This window comes from Castanea sativa, chromosome 12 (genome assembly GCF_040712315.1).
Source record: "Castanea sativa cultivar Marrone di Chiusa Pesio chromosome 12, ASM4071231v1".
In the NCBI taxonomy this organism is placed as follows: Eukaryota; Viridiplantae; Streptophyta; class Magnoliopsida; order Fagales; family Fagaceae; genus Castanea; species Castanea sativa.
This window is the reverse complement of record NC_134024.1, coordinates 39,591,361-39,609,481: the sequence shown is the minus strand read 5'-3', so window position 1 is coordinate 39,609,481 and position 18,121 is coordinate 39,591,361. Positions and strand designations below refer to the sequence as shown.

General features: G+C 33.9%; 2 protein-coding genes across 2 annotated transcripts; both read left to right on the top strand.

The window, feature by feature from the left end:
• Positions 1-5,974: 5,974 nt before the first annotated feature.
• LOC142620655 (uncharacterized) lies at positions 5,975-6,658 on the top strand. Its single transcript, XM_075793990.1, has one exon. The coding sequence runs from the start codon at positions 5,975-5,977 to the stop codon at positions 6,656-6,658; it is 684 nt and encodes a 227-aa protein (XP_075650105.1).
• A 1,911-nt stretch (positions 6,659-8,569) lies between these two features.
• On the top strand, positions 8,570-8,947 carry LOC142620654 (uncharacterized). The gene has a single exon (XM_075793988.1). It carries the CDS (start codon positions 8,570-8,572, stop codon positions 8,945-8,947), a length of 378 nt encoding a protein of 125 aa, XP_075650103.1.
• Positions 8,948-18,121: the final 9,174 nt, after the last annotated feature.

Below are 18,121 nucleotides of genomic sequence, written 5' to 3'. Positions count from 1 at the left end.
AATAAGTAGTACCCTAATTAATGATTGACTAATCATGTGATAGAGTACATTAGCCACTAAGTTTTTGATAATGTGAAAGTTTAAAGAAAGCACACACGATACTTTTTTTATGGAACAGAAACTAAACTGTTAGTTCCTAAGTAGTAAATGTCGAATTCACAAGGGGTTTCCTAAATCGACAAGGAAAAGAAAACTAAAATCCACCAGAAAAATAATTTGACAAAAGTTTGTGTTTATTGATAATAGTCCCCTTTGCCTCTGATGGCCACAAAACATATAAATACTGGAAAAAAAAACGTTTAGAACCCTAATTCGCACTAATTACACGATTAGGTGACAAAATATCAAAATTTACCAAAAATGGCAAAATTGAGTTAAAAGCAAAATCATAAACTACTGACCTTAAGGGTCATCCCAAAATAAATGAGACCTTAATCTAACTTTTAAATTAAAAGTTAGTGAGGAAAAACAAATATTACTATAAATAGCAAAAACACTGTATTCAGGGCCTTAATGAAGAAATTTGCCTATGTTTTGGCGACATTCATGATACATGATACTGGATCAGAACGCCGTTTCCCTTCAGCCTGCCAAATTTCATGCAATTCCGACACTGTCACCCCAATGGCCTCTACTGGCACCCTCTTTGATCTTGCATTATGATTTTCTGCTCCCCTACTGCTTCGGGAAGGCATATGTTGTCTGTTCTACGTTAGTTTTCCTAACCAAAAAAAGAAACAATCCCATGTGACGATCAGTTATTGATATTGATGTGAAAAATTTTCCCACACCGTTATTAATATATATATATATATATATATATATATATACTATTTGTTATTTAAAGCTAGATACATTGCCTCCATGATTATGGACTGGTATCCCGTAGGGATTCAGATCCTCTAGATTTTCTAGGGTACTCTACCAAATAAATTTCCTTAAATCTTAACCATTCTTTAATGATTTAATGGTTAAGATTTTGTTATGTCAGCATTCCACTAACAATAATCTTAATTGTTTTGTTTGTAACATTATTTTATTATTTTAAAAATATTGTTAGTGGAATGCTGACATGGCAGAATCTTAACTATTAAATCATTAAAGAGTGGTTAGGATTTAAGGAAATTTAATGGTAGAGTACCCTAAGAAATCTAGAGGATCTGAATCCATCTCGTAGCAGGTGCTACTTTGGATTAGATTGATCCCCTCAAAATCATTTGTTCAAATACTTATTTCAATGATTGCTTAATTAATTTCCATCCTTTACATATTAGTTAAAAAAAATAGGGGGGATGGATTTTGTTATTCTCTAATACAATTAATATATGTTGCCAAATAAGCTCAACCAAGGACATGCAAGCTTGCACTTCCACAAGGACAAGCCACATTACAATGGTCAATGGACCCAAAGTTACTAGTTGTACCAGGCTTCGCCAATGTGCAGGGAAGGATGGTCTTTTGCTAAAGAATAAATTTTTGTCCACGGAATATTCAATAAACCAATTAAGTTTTCTGAGTTCAGTCTTCAATACATCGACAACACAAGTTGCTCACTATTTTAGGCCCAAATTCTAGGGTTTCCCTGTTGCATGCAATGTTAGTTACACCAATAAATCCCACCCACTCCCAATTTAGTTACCTAAAAACAAAGAGAAGTACCATTTTTAAAAAATTTATAGAATGGAGGAAAATTAAGACCAGGGAGCATTAGCATTGAGGTTGTAAAATACCCAAATTGCTATTTTACATCCAAACATACCCAAATTGCATTTTACCCAAGTTGATATTACTAAACTTTTTTAGCAACTTTGAACATTAAGTTGATATATTTAAAAAGAGTCTGAATTTGGTAAGAATCACCAGAGTGTAAAACTCATGTTTACTCCATTTAATAAGAGATTGTCATATCAACTTGTTACTCAAAACTTAATATATCTTACCATACATAATAATATCTCAATAATCTCACAATTAAGTTGGATTTTCAAATGGATATTGGAATTTATTGAGTGTGATTGTGTCTATTCTATAATATATAATATGATAATGTGGCATGTTGAGATTGTAGAGGTAAGAGTTGGGTTTTACACCACATTCTTATAGAATTTAATTCAATTTTAATTACTACTGTAGCAACTTTTGTGAAATATATAATATATATTGTTTTATTGTTTTCCTCTCTCTCTCTCTCTCTCTCTCTCTCTCTCTCTCTCCTTATTAATGACTTTTCATCTCTCTCCTCTTTCTCTATATTATTTTATTATGTAATTATATTATTTTAGGCTGGGTTTGTTTGAGTGTAAAATATTTTCTGAGTATAAAATAATTTCAAGTGAAAATATTTTCAGGAAAAGAAAATAATTTCTAGTGTTTGGTGGCATTTAAAAAAATACTTTGAAAAATATTTTTTAGTGTTTGGTTATGTTCTTAAAAATATTATAGAAAACACATTTTCTATTTGTTCATCACATTTTCTCACATATTTTCAGCTTCCAAACAAATATATAATATCATTTCTCAATACTGAAACACAAACAAAACAAAACCAAAAAAAAATCATCAAATCCGGTCAGAGAATAATGAAGAGAGAGAGAGAGAGAGAGAGAGAGGCGACTGGGTTCGACGTTGAGGCGAGATTGCGCGGCGAAGGCAAAAGCGAGATCGCGCGGCGGAGTCGAGATCGCGTGGCGGAGTCGAGATCGCGCGGTGGAGGTGAAGGCGAGCATGATCAGATTGGGTTCATCGGAGATGGGTTTGATTGTTGAGGCGGTGCGAATCAGATCAACGATGGCGAAGGCGCGAATTAGATTGGCGATGGTGAAGGCGCGATCTCGTCGGCGCGGGTTGGGGCGCGATCTGGTGTGACTATCATTACTCTCTCTCTCTCCTTTTCTGTTTTCAGTCTGGAAAATTCTATTTGAATTATTTTCCACCAGAAGCCTTCTTATTTTATGGTCAACTGATTTAATTTTCTCTTTGACCGAATTTTTTGCGCATCCCAAACAGCAAGCACGGTGGAAAAAATTTTCCTGATTTCTTTTACCATTGAAACAAACGCAGCCTTAATATATTAGATGTTAAAATAAAAACTAAGATGTTAAATATGCTATAAAATAAGATGATATAATAAATAAAGTAACTTTTTAAATAATAAAATAACAATTAATGTAAACCCCGATATGTTCACATCGAGCTCCTAACAATAGTTAAAAGCTAAAACCTTTCAAATTCTATATTCTTTTGCTTCGTCTAAGTAAGCTAAAACAATAATAATTCCCACTATAAAACCCTTTTTTTCTTCTTCACAAAAAGTTTTTAACACTTTTAACTTTTAACCAATTGCTTGGCACTGCTTGACAGTGTCCAATGTGATTTATTGTGCATTTGGAAGTAGTTTGTTGCCGAAAGCTTATTTGAAAGTCTCTTACAGTATAATAATTTACATTAAAAGTAAATAAAATAAGACTTTTAAAAACTGAACTTAAGTAAATGAAATTATGAGAATTGCGGAAAATAAGTTACGTACTCAATCAACAATCAAACAATTGTACAAATGCAGGCATTGTGTGAACAAAAGATTTATTTCAGGACTCTATTTGTTTATTTTAATTAATTGAACAAGGGCTTTAACTACTGTTGCAATCCAACTAGTTCATGCATTTGATTAATTTTCTAACGTTGAAAAGGATTTTAGACACTAATAATCTCATTACTTTAACTAGCTAGGTCAAAATAGTATCAATAATGGGAAAACTGTGGCACGCCGCAATTTCATGTTCAATGATGAACACTTATTTCATCAACCATTTTGCTTAGAATGAAAAACAAAGGAAAAGGTAGTTGACTAATGACTAATCATGTGATAGCCGCCAGATTTTTTCTAACATATATATATATATATATATATATATATATATATATATATATATATATATATATATATGTATTCCTTGATATACGTTGAGGGCAATTATCTTTTTTGATAAACCGTTAAGGGCAATTATCAATTCATCTTCACATGGGATTGTGTATATAATATATATATATACACACTATTTGTTATCCCGTAGCAGATGTTACTTCGGATTGGATTAATCCCTTCAAAATTATTTGTTCAAATTCTTAATTAGTGATTGCTTAATTGTTATCCTTTCAATATTAGTAGGATAATAGATTTCTTTATTCTCAACCAAGGACATGCTTGCACTTCCTTGTTGTACCAGGCTTGGCCAATGAGCAAACAAGGACGGCCTTTTTCTAAAGAATAATTTTTTGTGTTCAGAATATACAATAAACCAATTTTTCTGAGTTCAGTCTTCAATACATTGGCAACACAATCCAATCACTGTTTTTGGCCTTGTTTCAGGGTTCCCTTGTTACATACAATGTTAGTTTGCAGAGGTAACTACCTAACTACCCATGTGATGATGTGATGTGCGTTGAGATTCATGCACACCTATAGAGTCCATATGGTTAGGCATATGATTTTATAAATTCAACCATGTAGGATTTGAAACTTTGTACAAATTACAATATCCTAAGGGTGAAACTTAAAAAATAAATAAATAAATAAATAATTGTACACAATGTTGTGAATGTACTTAATTAGTTTAAAATGATACGTCTTCCACTTAGAAGAGCAAGATAAGGAAGGTAGATATGTTCAAAAACTAATGTCTCAATAATCTAAGCAATTAAAAAAAATTGTGAATTTATGGGGATAGAGTAGAGATAATGTTCAAATTCAAGATCCCACTTGTTATTAAAATAAATTACCATTTGTCCTAAAGTTTTAAGAGATTAGAAAGTACTGAATTTAATTGATTATAATTATTTAACAAATATTCTAGTTAGATACACAAATCAATGTTTATAGAAGCAAAATTCGAATTATGCTATAGATTGCCAATAATAGAGGCTTTAATGAAGAGGCTAACCTTTATTTTTTCCATTTTGTTCTTAGGCAATTTTAAGTTAACATCCATGTCAGCATGACAAATCAAGCTTTTAAGCTTGACTCTAGTCGACTAATCAAGAATTGCGGATTTTGTTTTTGGCTGAAGACATTCTAATTTAAGCAAGCTGTATAAATGTAGAGTAGGTAGGATGGGTAGTTGGTCAGATCTAGTATGGATCATACATGGACAGTAGTTGGAGTCAGCGGCACTGCCTGTCTAGGACTCGATCTTGGTACCAGTCCATAATGATCAAAGTCGAATTATAGAAACTCTGTTATAACCACTTCTGTACATTTAATGTACTCTATGGATGGAGGAATACATAAAGTTGAACATAGTAAAATAAAAATAGGTTTTTTTGATCCTAATGGAGCTATTTAAAGACTCATTGAACCTCACTTTAAATAAGACGTTAGAGAAGAAACCTAAAGAGATTCAAAGAGAAAACCTAAACCTTCACCTACTGCACTTGGGAAAGTTTAGTATACAAGAGAAGGAGATTTTGCAATGACTTTTGTAAGCCAATGGTTTTGTAACAAGCATCATCTATAGCACCATATTGAAGATTTCTTAGACTAGTGGCAAAGCCACTTGAGGATTGAGGGGGGCCTTGGCACGCCCAAAATTTCTGGAATTTTTTTTTTTGTTGAAAATATCCTGAATAATTTGAAAATTTTTAAATAACCTTATCATTTTGGCCCCTCCATACCTGATAATATACATATATATATATATATATATATATATATATATATATATTTAAGGTGGTCTAAAAATAAACATAATTTTCATTTAAAATAAAATACAATCCATAAATACATATGCTGACGAAACTTTGTGATGAATTGCATTTGGATGAGAAATGGGTGGTTCCGAGAGAGACAAGGGCAGGCGGTTTGGCTCTACTATGAAGGAATACGGTTCAGATTGATGTGGACTCCTCTTCCCTTAACCATATAGACGTTATAGTCAATAAAGGGAAGGATGATTCCTGGAGTTTCACGGGTATTTAGGGGATGCCGGAGGCTAGTCGAAAATGTGAGACTTGGGTTTTACTTTGCAATCTTCATCGGAAATACACCCTTCCATGGTTGTGCGCCGGTGATTTTAATGAAGTCCTACTATCACATGAGAAGTTAGGAGGGGCACCAAGAAGTGAAACAGCAATGAGGGACTTTAGGGAGGTTGTGGATGACTGTGGGTTTATGGACCTAGGTTATGTGGGGAATAAATATTCATGGAGAGGTAGGCGAGGTGGCAACATAGTGTTGGATAGGCTTGACCGTGCTTTTGCTACTCACTTCTGGCTTGCTCTGAATTCGGCCACAAGAGTTCAATGCCTTCGGGCCAATACATTTGATCACTATTCTATAGTTATAAATCCTAAAGGAATTACAGGTAGACCTTGTAAACCCTTTAGGTTTGAACACATGTGGTTAAAGGAGAATGGATGCGGCAAAATCGTAAGGGCAGAGTGGCTATCTCCTATTCAGCATTCAAACTCTCCGTTGCTATGTGGTGATAAGCTTATGGAGTGGAGTAAACGCTCCTTTGGCAGCATGAGGAAACAATTGGAGGAAAAATCCAAGCTTTTGGAGAAGGCTAAATTTGCAGTGGCACAGGGGGCTGATTATGAGGCAATGAAATTACTTAGAATGGAAGTAAATGAGCTGCTTGACAAAGAGAGCTTAATGTGGTAGCAAAGGACAAGAGTGTTACACCTTAAGTGTGGTGCTAATAATACACGTTTTTTCCATAATAAAGCCTCTCAGAGATTTCGACGCAATAGGATTATGGGATTGCTTGATGATTCAAACTCTTGGTGCACTGATAATGCTCAGATGGCTGACATCATAGTTGGGTTTTATACAAGGCTATTCACATCCGAAAGACCAGTCAATGCCCATGGTATTTTGGAAGTGATACAACCTTTAGTTATTGAGGATATGAACACCAACTTGACTAGAGATTTTTCTAAATAAGAAGTTGATCTTGCATTGAAGGAGATGGCCCCACTTAAGGCCCCCGGGCCCGATGGTATGCCCCCTCTTTTCTTTCAATCTTTTTGGCCCTTGATTGGTGATGAAGTCTCTAAAGCTGTCCTGGATTGCTTAAATTTCTGTCACATTCCCAAAGAGTTTAATTATACTTATGTTACTCTTATTCTCAAAGTGAAGAATCCTGAAAAAATTTCTGAGTTTAGACCAATAAGTCTTTGTAACGTAATTTATAAATTGATTTCAAAGGTTCTAGCTAATCGATTGAAACCTCTGTTGCCATCTATTGTGGCTGAGAACCAAAGTGCCTTCCAAGCTAGGCGGGTGATCACAGACAATATCCTCATGGCATTTGAAACTTTGCAATGAAGACTCAGCAAAATGGTTCTACAGGTTTTATGGCTCTCAAGCTTGACATGAGCAAGGCTTATGATCGAGTTGAATGGTCTTTCCTGGAATGTCTGTTGAGAAAGATGGGTTTTCACAATAGATGGGTGAATCTTATGATGGAGTGTATTACTACTGTCTCTTACTCCATTCTGATTAATGGGGAGCATTCACAAACCATCCACCCTAGTAGAGGATTAAGACAAGGGAACCATTTATCTCCTTACCTCTTCCTTCTTTGCACTGAGGGTTTACATGGTTTAATTTCTAAAGCAGCTACTTCTGGTGATATTAGAGGTATATCTGTCTGCAGGAATGGCCCCAGATTAACCCACTTATTTTTTGCAGATGATAGCTTGCTTTTCTGCAGAGCATCGGTCCAGGAATGTACACACATCCAAAACCTTCTTACTACTTATGAAGAAGCCTCTGGACAAAAGCTGAATGGAGAGAAAACCACACTATTTTTCAGTAAAAACATGGACTGTGAGGTCCAAGACTCCATTAAAGAGCTGTTAGGGGTACCTGAGATTAAGCAGTATGAAAAATACTTCGGCTTACCATCTTTGGTAGGTAGGCATAAAAAAGCAAGTTTGGCCTACATTAAAGATCGTATATGGTCTAAGCTCTAAGGGTGGAAAGAGGAGCTCCTCTCCCAAGATGGTAAAGAAGTTCTTTTAAAGGCGGTGGTACAAGCGATCCTCGTTTACTCGATGAGTTGCTTTAAACTTCCCACTACACTATGCCACGAGATAGAGATTATGATTAGAAAATTTTGGTGGGGCCAACGTGGTATTAGGTGGCGTATTCATTGGGTAAAATGGCGCACTTTATGTAGGCCAAAAGCTATTGGAGGCATGGGTTTTAGAGAGCTCCAAAAATTTAACGATGCCATGTTAGCTAAACAAGTTTGGCGCCTACTACAAAATCAAGACTCTTTATTTTTCAGGTTCTTTAAATCAAAATTTTCCCTCATGGGTCAATTTTTGATGCCAAGGAAAATAAAGGGTCTTTTGCTTGGAAGAGTATTTTGAAGGGGAGGGACCTTATTAAACGTGGAATGAAATGGAGGATTGGGAATGGCTCTCAGGTGCGAATTTTCCATGATGCTTGGCTGCCTGGGTCTTGGCAAGGCAGAGTCCTCTCCCCTGCCTCAGAAAGCCATGCAAATGCCATGGTCTCTAGCTTAATTAACCATGAGGACAAGTGTTGGAAGGTGGACTAGTTATGGCTACTCTCTCACAACAAATTCCATTACCTGCTTTGGTGGAGATGGTGGAAGTGATAGCAGCTCGGCGGGCTTTGGTGTTTGCTAAGGAACTCGGGTTTGACAAAGTGGTTATGGAAGGTGACTCAGAACCGATTATTAATGCTATTCTTGGTGACCATATGGACTATGCTTATATGGGTCATGTAATGCAAGATATTAAGTTTATGTTTCCTAGTTTTTCCATTATTTCAGTTAAGCACATTCATAGAGAAGGGAACTGTGTTGCCCATAAACTTGCTAGAAGGGCTATTAGAAGTCATTTTCTTGTTTGGATGGAGTCTATTCCTCCTAATGTTCTTGATGTTTACCAACTTGATCTTTTAAGGCTGCAATAATATACTCTTTACCCCGTTGGGGATTTCTCTCTAAAAAAAAAGGTATTTTAACAATTACCTCAACAAATAAAAGGAAAAATGTTATTTTTATCCCAACACATCTAAAACTTATTTGTACACAGCAGTAGAAAAATTGAAAAGTAAAAAACTTTGCTGATGTGCCGCACCACCAAGTCCCCCACACAGTTGTAGAAATATTTTGCCTCACACAAGTGACTCTCACTCTTTCGCTCTCTGTCTTTGTTGGCGACTTGGCATTTGCCTTTTTTATTTATTTTTTTTTTCTTTTCAGTTGTTTCCTTTTCCTCCTCCTACTACTGCTGTAGTTTGTTTAAAAGTAAAAGTTCTATACTGTGTGACTAAACTAGACAAGAAAGAGTGAAAGATTGAAACTTATGTGCCGTGGCCCCATCCCCTAACTGTGCAGTGCTCTATGCCCCTAGTTGACCAGCTAACCCCTTTTTTTTTTAACTCTTTCAATAGTACTTTGCATTTGCTTTGTTTTGATTTTTTTTACTTTACTTTTTATTTCTTTCTTTTTTATATTTCTTATAATATATTATTTATCATTGTAATAATTAATATATTATATACCAGATGGCATTTTATATTATAAATGTAATTGATTAGTTGATTACAATATACAGTTTATACTATTATATTAACATGTATTTAGTTGTTGTTTATTATATTTTTTATGCATTGGCATTTGAATGATTGTTTGTCTTTTATTTCGCAATCTTTGGACTATTGTTTGTCATTTATGAGTGATAATTTAATTTGATAAATCTAAGTTCATGGACAAGTTTAGGACTATTGACTCATTCTTAAAAAAAATAAAAAAATGAAGACAGTAATTGAGACTTTTGGGTTCTAATGTTGAAGTGCCTACTTTCGATTATAGTATTTAATAGTATACTTTTGTTTATAGCACATATTGAGTTATGAAGTATTGTACATTACTATTTTACATTTTATACACAAATATATATATATATATATATATATATATATATATATATATATATATATATATATATATTGTGTGGGGTCCGAGGACCGAGGAGTCTTAACCGAGGAATAATCTTCATAACCCAGGCGAAGTAGGGAAAATGAATTCCAAGGACTCCATTTGATCAAGGAGGGTAATACTATCACGACAATTATTATCCCTTAAACGCCCATGGAGAGGAAAAGAGATGGCAACAAGGACAAGGATGGTGGGAGGAAGCTTCTTGAAAGGTATACCTCCCACCTCCGCATTTAATGTCTTTCACCAACCTTAGCAGCTGCATTAATGTAGAAATGACCCTTGAACAGTAACTTCAAAGTTATCATCTCCTTCTACCACTTTCAGCAAAGTCTTGATGGGATAAGTATCCTGAAAATGCTTGGGAACATACAGGTGGAGGGCTGAGATGCATAGAAAAAGGCTGTAAAAGGAAAGGAATCCACCAGAAAAAATGGATGAATATTTTCTAAGAACTTATAAGAACAGAAAAGAGAACAGTGAATAACCTAGTGTAAAACCTAAACTATATCAATATATAAGAAATTGATTTTCAGACTAGCCCGAGGAGGTCATTATCCCTAATTGTTGTTTAAACTACACCTTTCTATTACTCTGGACTTTTCAACCTTAAACTTGGCCTAAGTTTAGAATAGCACTTGAATTAGTTTCTCACTTTCTTTAACATTCTATTGTTTGGGTCTGATTCAAAGGACAAGGTACCACTGATCTAAATGAGCCTTGGGCCTTTATTTTTTGAGTCCATACATACATACATACATACATATATGCCCCCCCCCCTAAAATAAATTTCTGGCTCCGTCACTGTCTAAGACATTATACGTGCTATTGTTCCAAAGTTATACTAAATCATCTAGGGGACATTGTTGTAGTATATTAGTCACAGAGTAGAGATTCGTGCACATTAAAGAAGGTTACTGAGAAGAGTAGTCCAACCAGTTTGGAGCTGCTCTTAGATAGCTCAATAGCTAAGTTCTACTATAGGTAAGTACTTTGGATTAAGTATATCCCTTGTACTTGTAACCTTAATATTTGTCAATGGGTTTTCAAGGGAGTGATGACTTATACATCATTCATTGAGTTATTTTATTTTTTATTTTATTTTTTTATTAGGATTTCCCACATCGTGACCATATCACACCATGTTTTAAAATTTATTTTCTCGCTACATGAAATTTAGTTTTAGCAACATCTATGGTTGCATGTGCCTATCAGTCTTTAATTGGACCATTGCATAATCTGACTAATTAACTAACTTGAGTAATTGATTAAAATTGAATTGGGATCAAAATGAACCCATCATACTCTGATGCAATGTTCAACGTGTTGGGATAAATCTCTGTCTATGTGTGAATTAAATTGAATAACCCAAGCAATACAGAAAATAGAAATCTACAGAAGTGATATTTAAAAAATCAACCAACGAGAACACTAAGAAATTACGTGAAAAACCTTCTAGTGTAAAGGGAAAAACCACGGGGCAAATCTGATTAATAAACTATAATAAAATAGAGATTACAACACTCAAGTTATACCCAAAAGCCGAGTTCATAATAAGTTGGTAAAATACAATAATATCATTAGGGACAAATACAACCTCACCACAAAACCCAATAGCAATATCTTCCACTCTGAATATTTCAACTCTCTATAGTTGTAGCACCCAAATAATTTTCCTATAAAAAAACCCCCAATTTATCTTCCTTGTATGTCTTGAGCAAAAGAAAAAGCACATAATTGTTTGGACATATGAGAAGATAGCCCCATCCACATTCAGTTTTTCTTGGCTGTCATGAACGCACCACCCATGTTCAATAGCATGTTTTCTCCTTACATTCTCCAAAGTTGGGATTGCAATATGAAGAGCTCACCACCTAGAAGATTTTAAATGGGCTATTCATAGTAAAGCACTCATGAGTGTTGAGACCCCAAATTTATTAGTCTAGTAAATTGTCAATTCCTCTATTGCCTTGGCATGTTAGAGAATTTGGAATTTTAAGTAGGGATTAATTAATTTCAGAAAAGACCTTTTAACGTGCTAGATTTACTGTTTCCTGAGGTGTAAATTATGCTACGTAATTTTTTTAAAATAAAAAAGATGTCATGTCACTGAAATATTTTCATCCATGTAATGTAATTAATCCACTAAACACATAGATCACAAGAAAACTAACTAAATTCAACAAATGGACCAACAATGCACATTTTTTAATTTTAGAAACTAATAACACTCACTTGAAATTTCATAGACCAAAAGAAACTAGAAAACTAACTACAGTCAACAAATGGACCAATAATTAATACTCATTTTTAAAATTTTAGAGACTAATAATGCTCAATTGAAATTTCATAGACCAAAAGAGCTTAGTAACAAACTTTATGAACCAACAATAAATTATTAAAAATAAAAATCTATAAATCCAATAAGTGGGGTCAAATTGGAAAAAAAAAAAAAAAAAAACACAATCATATCTCTTATAAAAATTCAATATACAAAGTACAAACACCCAAATAAAGGTTTCAAGTTTCAACATTATATTTTGATTGCAAGGTCAGGCAAGCTCCAAGAATGCCCAGTGAGCAAGCACTACTACAGGCTCAAGCAATCAACTTATCACTCAATGACCTATCACACTAACCTTCATATTACAAAAACTAAAATTGTGTACAATTTTTTGCCCTAAGGATGAAAGGACAAGAATGTGGGTTCCTTTTCTATCCTTCAAAGATATGAATTTTGTATAATTTTTCCCCTCTACAAGCAACTTGTAGGCTAGACAAAACCAACAGATGTTCTAGCAACATGGTTACACGAAGCTTGGGCTACTTGATTCTTGTAAGTGAGCTTTACATTCTCCAATCTTATTCTGGAGCATGGATTTCCCGGACTACAATCAAATTTCACAGCAACCTCTGTTGCTGATGTTCCATGGATGTCTTGGTATGTCACATCACTAATTTGAACACCAGAAACTTGTTTTAAAAAAAAAAAAGTTTATATGTCAATTTACTGCATGATAGAAGTATAATAGCATGCAAGCTCCAACTAAAAAAATCTTATGCTTATGGGAACTAAAATTTTTAGAATTTATTTTGTGTGATTCACTTGAAAATGTTTGGGCATTTTCAAAAGCAACCATATCTTGGTTTAAACTATATTTGAATGCAAAATAAGGTTTTAAAAAAATAGGCGAAACTACACAATAAGTCCTTAAAGTTTACTTGCTAAGCACAATTGGTCCCTTAACTTTTAAGTGAGTACTATTAGTCTCTAAAGTTTTAAAAATGAACATTATTGGTCCATTTTTTAACTTTTGTTAGTTTTTTTGCCTATGTGTCAAATGGAACAATGACGTGTCTTTTTTTAATGACATGGCAACTGTTTTCAGCATCAAAAAATTATTTGCCAGCAAACACACCACCCTTAGGTTAGCCATTGTCTCCGGCGCCACCTCTGGCTCAGGCTAGCACTTAGTCCCCCTCCTCGGCTCACCTCCCCAAGCTCTCCTCCTCGTTGTGGACACCTCCTGCAACCTCATATGGATTATCGCTAATAAGTCTCATCAAACAAACTCAATAATTTCTTCAAATGGTACCCAGATTCCAATCTCAAATCAATATTAGATGAAAATTTGCCCAAGATCTAAGCTTGAATTACAAAACCCATTTTCAATAACCCTAGTTGCAACAAAATAGATGGTGGAAACCAAGAGGTGGGTCTGTTAGAGAACACATTTAAGCTCACGAAACCACAAAACGAAGAGGTGGGTCTTGCTCTAAATTTTTTTTTTTTTTTTGGGCTAACTTGGTCTTACTCCTAATTGATGGTGGCTAGTTTAGTATATCGAACAATAGCAATATTAATAGACGTTATAGAACAAGATTTGAAGGAATAGGAAATGATTGGGTTTTTGGCTTTTATTTTTGGGGCCAAACAAGAAATGCACGGTAAGCAAAATTGGGGTTGTGGGGATTGGGTCCAGACACTGCCAATGTAGGTGACAAGAAGGACAGGTTGGGGTGGAGAGCCAAGGAGGAGGGAGATGAAAGTATTGGCCGGATCTAGCAATGGCATCGGAGACTATGGCGAGCTTGAAGCAATGGCAGTCTGAGGAGAGAACTTGGCATGTGGTGAGTGGTGTGTTTGCTGGCATGTAATTCTTTAATACTAAAAATAGTTGTTATATCATTAAAAAAAGACACATTATTATTCTGTTAGACACATAGACAAAAAAACTAATAGAAATTAATAAAGGAACCGATAATGTTTATTTTTAAAACTTTAAGAACCAATAATGCTCACTTAAAACTTTAGGGACCAATTATGCTCTGCATGTAAACTTTAGGGACTTAGACTGTAGTTTTGCCTAATATTTTTGATGTTGAAAACAGTTGTCATGTCATTAAAAAATGACACATCATTGTTCCGTTTGACACATAGGCAAAAAAACTAACAGAAGTTAAAAAAATGGACCAATAATGCTCATTTTTAAAACTTTAGAGACCAATAGCACTCACTTAAGAGTTTAGGAACCAATTATGCTCAGCAAGTAAACTTTAAGGACTTACTGTATAGTTTCGTCTTTTAAAAACCCTGCTATAGAAGTTACAACTTCCAAAATAATATCAAATGTGTAAGCAAAATAAAAAATGGTAAGTTAGGATATACATATTGGTTAATCGTTTAAAAATTATTATTTTTTATTATATTAGCTTACTTATGTGATTTATTTATGAATTATTATACTTTATTTTATAATTCTCATTTGAAGTTAACTTTATGCGTTGGCATCCAATATATATAATTGGGCAAATATGTGTCGGGCTTCACTCAATGATGAGAAATTCGAGTCCATACTCTTTTTGTTGGGCCCAGGCTTTATTTCTTTGTAACTATACAAATATATTGGTAGCCATCTCTTTTTGTTTGGGCCGTTGCTGATTTGCCGTATTCTAAACTTGACTTCAGCAAGTCCAATAAGGCTAATCATTCATCAACACACACACACAAAAAGGAAAAAAAAGAAAAAAAAGAAGAAGAAGAAGAAGATGCAATAGGTTCACATATAAACAGTAGCTTGCCCAAAAAACATAACCATTTAGATGTAGCCTTTTAGGGCCCATTTGACTCCTTTTTTTTTATAAGCATTTTAACCAATTTTTAGCCATTTTTACTCTGTTTTTTCCTCCTTTCTCCTCAATATAAATATATCCTAGATTTTTTATTAATCATCAATGCGACCAATCTTCATGCCCTTTCTTTTTTTAATTTTTTATTTACCTACATAATTTAATATCTAACATGCATGCATCGTAATTTAAGCATGATATTAGTTTAGCCTTTTTCTTACAATAATTAGTAGGGGAGAAGGAGATGGATTCAAATCAAGATTCTCTTCCATGAGATCAAGAACTTGATGCATGTATGCTTGTCAATTCTTCTAATTACCACGTCACGAATAACACCACAAATAAGGTTTAAGCTTTTGTGCATGAAGTTCATAGTTCACCAAAGACAAAGTAGGGATAATTTGAAACAATTTGAGGTTTAATACTACAATTTTACCTGGAGCTTTTTCTTAAAATTAATTTTAAATAGGAATCAAATAAAATTTATTTAATATATTACATAAAAATATAATTTTTTTCCTTTTTAGAATTAAATTTATCTATTAAGGTTTTTTTTTTTAAACATATTTATCATTAAAAAAATTATTTTAAGAAGATGGAGACTGGAGAGGCGTGGGTCTATACAATAACAAAAAAGAAAGGCGGTACTGTTACGTTGTTGTGTTTATTTTGCATATCATGTTTGTTTGTTTGTTTTTTTTTTTTTTTATAAATAAATTTGAACTGCATATATTCTCCCTGTGGATCGGTGCCAATTTGTCAAAAGTAGATGTGCTGGAAATCGAACTGTTTGCAATTTCTAATAAATAAGTCTCTTGAGATTATAATAAACAAGTCTCTTGCAATATTTGTAAACTAAGGCCAAATTGATGAGATCGAATGAGTGCATGGGAACCCATCAACAAAATATTAGCAATCATGGGGAGTTATTCGCATGTAGCTGCGACAAAATTGTCTCCTTCATCATGCAACTTAACCGGTTGCATGAATTTGGGAGGAGCCAATACTCCTCCCAAATTCTCACCTTCTCCCCCATTACCAATTCACCATCTAGATTCTAGACCCTATTCGGATTATGTGACATGCTTGAGCTATGCTTCTCCACGTGAATGAGGCAATTTGGCATAATAGCTTCAAGGAGATAGCATGTAGGAAAGTAATGAGCCAAAATAAATTTCTTAATATCTCGAAAACCAATACAACAATCCTGTTTTGGTTTGAACAAATTGTTCCACCTCATCCCATGAATTCTGTTCTTCTCCTCTCTATGATCCCACCAAAATTGGCCAATCTGAGATTTTAGTTCCTTACATAAATTTTCAAGAAGCAAGAAACAACTCATTGAATACACTGGAATTTCTTAAGCTACGACTTTTATCAATATTTCATGTATGGCTTGGGATAGAAACTTTCCCTTCTAGCCATGAATTGTTTTGCTACATGTGCTTTCATATAGTCAAAAGCTTGCTTATTCTCCCTCCCTATATAATAGGAGGTAGCCAAGATATGTTTCTAGATTTGCAACTTGTGAGTAACTGGGTCAGATTTGACCTGAGCCATAACCCACAGTTTATAAATCGTTTACATGAGTTATTTGATAAGTAGATTTAAATTTGAGTTCAATTTAAAACTAAGCTTGATATGAGTTGTTAGTAGTGGGGTGATTGAAGATGAGTAATTGAGCGTTTTTAGGACCATTGATCATAATCTATCTTTAAATACTACTAAAAGCCTACAACAGTTAGGAAACTAATTACACTAAAAATAATTTTTTATTTATTTTGAAATCATGTACGAGAGAAATAAACTATATGTACGTATAAATTTTGAGAGCTCTCCGCCTCTCCCTATCAAGCATATGACACCAATAGGAACACCATCAAAAGTACCCTCAAATTGACTTGACACTATTGAAAAAGAGATGATGAATAAAAAAGCATATGACACCATCAACATGTAGAAATAGAATTAATTTATGTTAGACTATATATATATATATAGCATTGAATTAAAAATAGCGAAGTAAAATGCTCTCTCTCATAATATATTGTACTTAGTAAAATTTAATGTCGGTTAGGAGTTTTCCAACTAATATTTCTTTTTATTTTAGAAGATTCCAATTAATTAATATTCCTTTGTTACCACGTGCACTTCATGGTTTTTTTTTTTCTTTCTTGCCGCAACATTAATTTAACCTTCACCTCCTATACATATAAGGAATAGTTTTTAGGGTTAACAGGTTAGACCAAGTGCAAGAGAACATACTCCATTCGTCTTTGTTTTTAGTCTCGCACAATTTGGATTGCAACTGCACTTATTAGAATTTGTGTACGCTCTTCTTTCATCATCAAGTGGCAAAATTTATGTAAGTTCATGGTTCATGCAAAGCATATTTGGTAATTTAAGCATGATTTCAATTTGTTTTTTTCTTTCTTGCATTAATAAGTAGGGGAAAGAGATTCAAATTGATATTCACCTTCATGAGAACTTGACTAACTATTGCATGCACAAGAAGCTTTAAGATTTTGTGTGCTAAGTTCACTGTTCACCAAAGTAAGGATAATCTATATATATATATATATATATATATATAACCGAAACCTTTGAAGTTCTCATAATTTTTCACGTCAGCACAATATTTAATAAATAAATAAATAAAACCAAAAAAAAAAAATCATCATAAACCCGACACTCAAAAAAATAAAATAAAAAATGTAGAGCGTGTTTGGTCGTCCATTTTAAACATTAGTGTTCAGTGTTTAAACACTGAACACTGGTGTCCAAAAACCAAAAAACGTGTTTGGTCATCCATTCTTGTTCAAGGTTGTTTGGAAAAACATTGTTCAAAAACCCATTTTCAAAATGATGGTTTTGAAATCACCTCTGACCTGATTTTAAACAACAAACACTAGTGTTCAGTGGCAATTGGGTAATTATTTTGAACACTGTATGGGCCCACCTAGTCTGACATCTTTATGTATCATCTCCTCTCTTCCTCCCATCTCTTCACGCCG